The 6179-nt window shown below is 38.4% G+C and overlaps 1 protein-coding gene across 1 annotated transcript; it reads left to right on the forward strand.

Moving 5' to 3' along the window:
* Window positions 1-628: 628 nt before the first annotated feature.
* Window positions 629-5812, forward strand: LOC131251609 (type IV inositol polyphosphate 5-phosphatase 9-like). The gene is made up of 8 exons (XM_058252445.1): window positions 629-830; window positions 963-1132; window positions 1278-1385; window positions 1583-1925; window positions 2647-2831; window positions 4349-4457; window positions 4547-4698; window positions 5113-5812. The coding sequence occupies exons 1-8, from the start codon at window positions 795-797 to the stop codon at window positions 5354-5356; spliced, it is 1347 nt and encodes a 448-aa protein (XP_058108428.1). The 5' UTR covers window positions 629-794; the 3' UTR covers window positions 5357-5812.
* Window positions 5813-6179: the final 367 nt, after the last annotated feature.

Genomic DNA, 6179 nt, shown 5'->3' on the forward strand with positions numbered 1-6179 from the left:
CATGGTGTGGCCCACCCAACTGCCTCACCTTAAACAAATATCAAAATAAATAAATAAACTCATCCATCAACAGTTATTAAACCATGAAAGGAACATTCTAGACCGTAGACTTATGTACCTATGGGCACGAATTTCCTACAGTAGCTACTTCAGGGAGCCCGTGCAACATAAAATCTGTGTTGTGTGTTTCAAATCCACTCCGTCCATCATTTGATCTAACTCATTCTAAAATGGGTTCCCAAAAATCAGCCCCATACGCCAATCCAAAACTCAAGTGGGCCACACCACGGAAGTTTTGGATCAGACTGATATTTGATTTTGCCCTTCACCCTTGTTTTCAATGGTGAACTTTTCCATCCCCACTGTTCATGAATTCCCTGTGGTGTGGCCCACTTGAGTTTTGGATCTCACTGATTTTTTTTGGGGGTCACGACCTAACATGAATGAAGTGGGTCAACTGATGGATGGAGATGATGTCACACATATGCATACCATGGTGGGCCCCACAGAGCTTTTTCTTGGAGAGGGATCTCAATCACAACTATTGTGAGAAACCAACGTCCTGTATCATCTCTCAGCTTTCGTCCTTAACCTCACAAGTATTTTCCTCGTTATAAGATGACATGCATCCAGCTTGCCAAACCACATCTTTTTAAGCCTTAGATGAGCTTGTGGGCCCCACCTTTCTCTCGGGCCAATCAACGCCATCTCCATCCCATGAACCTTTTCTATCTGTTCTTTAGCTTCTTTTATGTACATTCTCCTTTCCATCATCTCCAACACCTCACTGCATCATGCAAGGATGCATCATGCAAGGAAAGCAAGGAGATGTATGCTCTCTCTCTCTCTCTCTCTCTCTCTCTCTCTCTCTCTCTCTCTCTCTCTCTCTCTCTCTCTCTCTCTCAACATGTTTTAGTGGTAACATGAATAACTAACTAATGGAAATCTTGTATGATTTGAAGGTCATGTGGCCTGGATTAGTAGCTAATAAGCTACTTCGAAAACCGTTGGGCAGCAACCGATTCGTCACCGACTTCCCAAACACCGAAACCATTCTTGAAGGCCCACCCTCAATCCAACCCTTCATTCCCAAGGAACTCTCTGATGATCAAAAGGACTCATACAAGTACAAGTAAGCTTACATAATTATCTCTAACACCTGTTTTACACTCTCTTTCACAACCCAATAAAGGCATCCATTACAATTTTACAACTTCCTAATTAAGCTTAATCTGCACAAATTTTCTTATTTCTCACTTGATTTTGTTTCTAAATAGAATTTTTTCTGGCACATGGAACGTTGGAGGTGTTGCGCCACCTGATGATTTAGACATGGAGGATTGGCTAGACACATGCAATAACCAATGTGACATCTATGTTCTTGGGTAATTTCCAACATTTTCTTTTTTTTATCAGATAAATTTGAGTATTTTATTAAAAATCGAAGAAAATGAACAATATCCATGGACGATAATACGGTCCCAAGTCATTAGACTATTGTAAATTGCCTCAAAACTTGTTAAATTGCACACATCATAGCTGTTCGTAATGGATCTTCTAATCTAACTATTTTGGATTTAAGGTTTCAAGAGATCGTGCCGTTGAGCACCGGAAATGTTCTAGGCCCCGAAAATGGTAGAATTTCTATGAAATGGAATTCATTGATTCGATCTGCTCTAAACAAGATGGTGCCCACCACAAAGAAGAACGTCCAAGAGGCGAAAGTGGGGGAGAAGCAAAAGGTTTATCCATTCAAGGACGGCGATTCAAGAGAAAGCGTCCCACCGGACTTCAAGTGCATCATCAGTAAGCAGATGGTGGGAATTTTCATCTCCGTATGGATGCGAGCCGATCTCCGGTGGTATGTCCAGAATCCAAGCGTCTCATGTGTTGGTTGTGGGATCATGGGTTGCCTCGGAAATAAGGTATGTTACTCTTCTTCTTTTTTCCCCGTAAAACCAAACTTAGAAAATAATATCAGACCATTAAAACATAATATCAATGCATTCCAAAATGGAGTCTGAAAATCCCATTTTGAATACATCTTAGATTCCCGCCCATTGTCTTTGGATGGTGCTAAATTGGAGTAAACCATGGCGTACGCTGTATCCATCGAAGTTGGGCCCATTAACATAAGTTTTGTTATATTATTATTACTGTAAAAACATCCCTTGATTTTGAATTTTTTACTTAAATTTCATGAATGCAATGTTCAATCAATGGCCATTAGGCCCTCTTGATCGTAGTGGTTCGAAATCCCAGGTACTCCCCACATCAGGTTGTTAATCAAGCTTCTAATCTGTTACATATTACTATTTTGTAATTATTATAATTATTCTTATTATTACTATTATTGTTGTTGTTGTTGTTGCAGATGTTGCGGTTGTTATTTATTTCAAGAAACCATTTTTTTACCATTTAAGTCGAGAGTTTTTTTTTTTCCCACTGTGGGAGAGTTGATAATCTAACCGTTGCATTGATGGATTGGAGTCTATATATAAAAGGAGATTAGCAACCCTATTGCAAGATAAAAGAGAAAATCTAACAAAAATCCTACTTATGGTCAAGAAGATCACTAGTCCCATAACATTTACCTCTTCATTTAGTCAATCTTCGAGAGTTTTGATCTCCATTTATTTCATGCAGGGCTCGGTATCAGTTCGATTTCTCCTGCATGGAACGAGCTTCTGCTTTGTGTGTAGCCATTTGGCATCAGGAGGGAAAGAAGGCGACGAACTGCACCGGAATTCAGATGCCATGGAAATATTATCAAGAACAATCTTCCCGCGTGGCCCATCTCTAGATTTGCCGCGAAAGATTCTTGATCATGAGTACGTTAGATTAGTTAAATTAAACACATGTATTATCTTTCTTCTTCTTCTTTTTTAATTTCCTATGGCATGGCAAGGTGATAGATTCATAGTTGTATATTATTTAAATAGTCCATTAACCTAATCCTATAACTATTATTTTTCTTATATCATGACTTAGTAAAGTAGTTACTGATTTTAAATGGGCCATGATCTTGATTTGTTGAGAATGATAATGGTTTGTTTACTTACTGTTGGAGAATTGGAGTCCTTGAAAATTTTCTATGTCATGGGCTATTTTAATTGATAAATAAAATCAATAGGTTCACTAAGGCCACACTGGAGTATATGGATCGGTACATGCCAACAGATTTACCAGCCTCGCTTAGTTGTGCAAGATCTAATCCGTCCTCGAGGTGGGCCCCACAATGTAGATATCACACCCAGAAAACCAGCCCAATCCACTCATAAGGTGGGCCGGAGAACTCAAAAAAAAAAAAAAAAAATCGACGGCTAAAGGAAATTTTGCCAAGTTTTTTGAAGCCCTTGATATGTTTTGAACACTGTCAATCTGATGACTCAACTGGTTTGATTTTCGAAGTTGGCACGTGTGGTATTGTGTGGATGGGCTGTCTTATAGGTGTAGACTTATAAAAGTTCATAAAATCCCTTTCAATATCATAGGCTATTTTAATAGATATGAAGTCAAATTCCATATCATGGGCTAATTGAGAAGTTACGTGGTGCAACTCATTACTACTATATTATATTACAACTTGTGCTTGGGCGGCTAATATCGTTTTCTATATCATTGGCGATTTTGGTTTATACATGGTAATGATCCGGTGTAGCTCACCTGCACTGTACTTTGGTGCAACTAATATGTATTGGATTCATCGATGGTCTAAAAACTGTTCTAGACAGTCAATCCTTTGAGCCCACTTTTGCTGTCGACACTATGAAATTCTCATTAATCATATATTAGTTTATATCAATCCGATTTTTGGATCATGATTATGTGGTTAGGATGGTCCCATAAAAATGGTTTTTGAGAGCCATGAGAAATCTAAGGTGGGGTCTACCAAAAGGACAGTCAAGATCGACAAGAGGATCATTCTAAGGGGGGTGCTATATGGCTAGGTCAACTAACTCAATCCTAGATTAATTGTAAAAGGTGCAAAATATACTACCCATGGATTATTATAAGCAGTTAAAACAAGATAGTATCATCATCATCATTTCTCATCAGGGCGTGTTTGGTTGCACCAAATATCATGAAATATCATGAAACTCCGCACTAGATTAGACTGATTAATCATGGAATATCATGAAACTTCATGATTTTTGTTGCAACCAAACGCATCCTAAGTAAACAAACTCATTTCAATATTAGGAAAAACTCAAAATATCAAATAATCATATCGCTAAATACCACTAAAAATCATCTAAATTCTAGATTATGGGCCTTGGACTAGAATCATAAATTCGCAACATCTTAGATTCTTCATAGATTTCTAACAATCTTCCATCTCTTGCAGTCAGGTAATCTGGTTAGGCGATTTGAACTACCGAATCTCTATGCCTGAGGCGACAACCCGATCAATCGTAGAAAAAATGGATTGGGACATCTTATTAGAACATGATCAGGTATAAACAATTTCATCAGAATGTTTCAAATTATCTAGAAATGATTTTTTTTTCCTGAACATTACCCAAAAATCTCTTTGAATTTGTAGCTGACGGCTGAGCTCTCCGACGGCAGAGTCTTCAAAGGTTGGCACGAGGGGGCGATCGAGTTCGCGCCCACATATAAGTATCATCCGAACTCTGATCAATATTACGGTTCCGATCAAGGTAAAAAGGGCGAAAAATGGCGTGCTCCGGCATGGTGAGTAGTTACTATGTATATAGATGGAACAGATCAAAACATGTAATCTAATCTTAACCATCCAAATCATGTGCCCCACTTTAGATGGGTCACAGCCCAAAAAATCAGGATGACCCAATAATCTTAATCCCTGATTAATGTAACTTTGTTTGTTAAATTTGGACTACTGAATATTTTCCATTTTAGTGGTCCATTCGACAGCCACGAAGACGATTATGTCCAGCTCTTCATGTGGGGTCCATGACTTGAATGGCTCAGATTGGGGTGCATGTATGCCACATAAACAGTGACTGTGTATAAGAATTTTAGATCACTGAGAATTCAGTGTCAAAAAACACTCTTTCCTTCCATCATATTATAATATTCAAAGCATTCTAGAGTGAGAAATTCCTAAAAGAGATCGGTTTTCCACAGGTGCGACCGGATTTTATGGCAGGGCAAGGGATTGAAGCAAAACCAGTATGGTAGAGGTGAATCCCGGCTGTCCGATCACCGGCCCGTTCAAGCGATTTTCACTGCCGAAGCTCAAATCATGATGAATCCGAAGACCTTCAATAGCTTCTTATTGTCTGAAAGATTCAATCAAGAAGCTAACTGTTCTGATATTTTTTCGAACAATAAGATCTTAAGTAATGCAAGACGGAGTATTCAGATTTAGGGTTTTGGCATAAACAGGTTGTTATTATGGTGCGAGACCCTTCAAATCTTAGAGCTTGGGAAGCTCTTATATGTATGTATGTTTTGGGGACTACGTACATATAAGTGTACGTGTTTTTCTTATGAAGGAGGAGATCATAGTGGCAAATCGCCTTCTCGGCAATTTCACAAGAGATTTTGGCATTTTTTTTCCAGATATTATCAAGAAAATCTTGCTGAATATAAGATATTTAGACGTATCTGTCGAGGTGGTGGCTCTTTGTACGCTTAAAGTCCTGAAGTGTTTTGCTTTTGGGAAACGGCTCCCATCCTTAGTTGTGCTTACATATGAAGCCTTGTTTGGTGAGCTAAAAAAGGTTGTAAGAGATAAATCTCATCTAGATTGTTGTTCTGTCACAACAATTAATGACTTGTACATAAACTGCAATTATAAATAAAGAAGCTCCATGCTTCTTAATGAATGTTGAATAATCAGAAGCACATCTTTGAAACCTGATGTGGAGTACATTGCTATGAAATGCTCAAACCAAGCACGATCGGATTGCTTGAGACCGTAGAGTGCCTTTTCCAGTTGGCACACTTTGCCCTCGAATCGAAGGGGCTAAAATCTTAGAGCTTAGCGCATATAAATCTCCTCATGTAAGTCTTGGTAAAAGAATGCATTTTCTATGTCGAGCTGATGAAGAGGCTATTTTCGCGACGATGGAAAAAGGAATACGATTGGAAGTGAGCTTTTTTGGGAGAAAGATCACTTCTAAACCATACGCACAATAATATCAAAATCAAAAGAAAGTTTTTTTTAAAAAAATGCATACGGAGATTTA

The sequence above is a fragment of the Magnolia sinica genome, chromosome 7 (assembly GCF_029962835.1).
Source record: "Magnolia sinica isolate HGM2019 chromosome 7, MsV1, whole genome shotgun sequence".
Taxonomy (NCBI): Eukaryota; Viridiplantae; Streptophyta; class Magnoliopsida; order Magnoliales; family Magnoliaceae; genus Magnolia; species Magnolia sinica.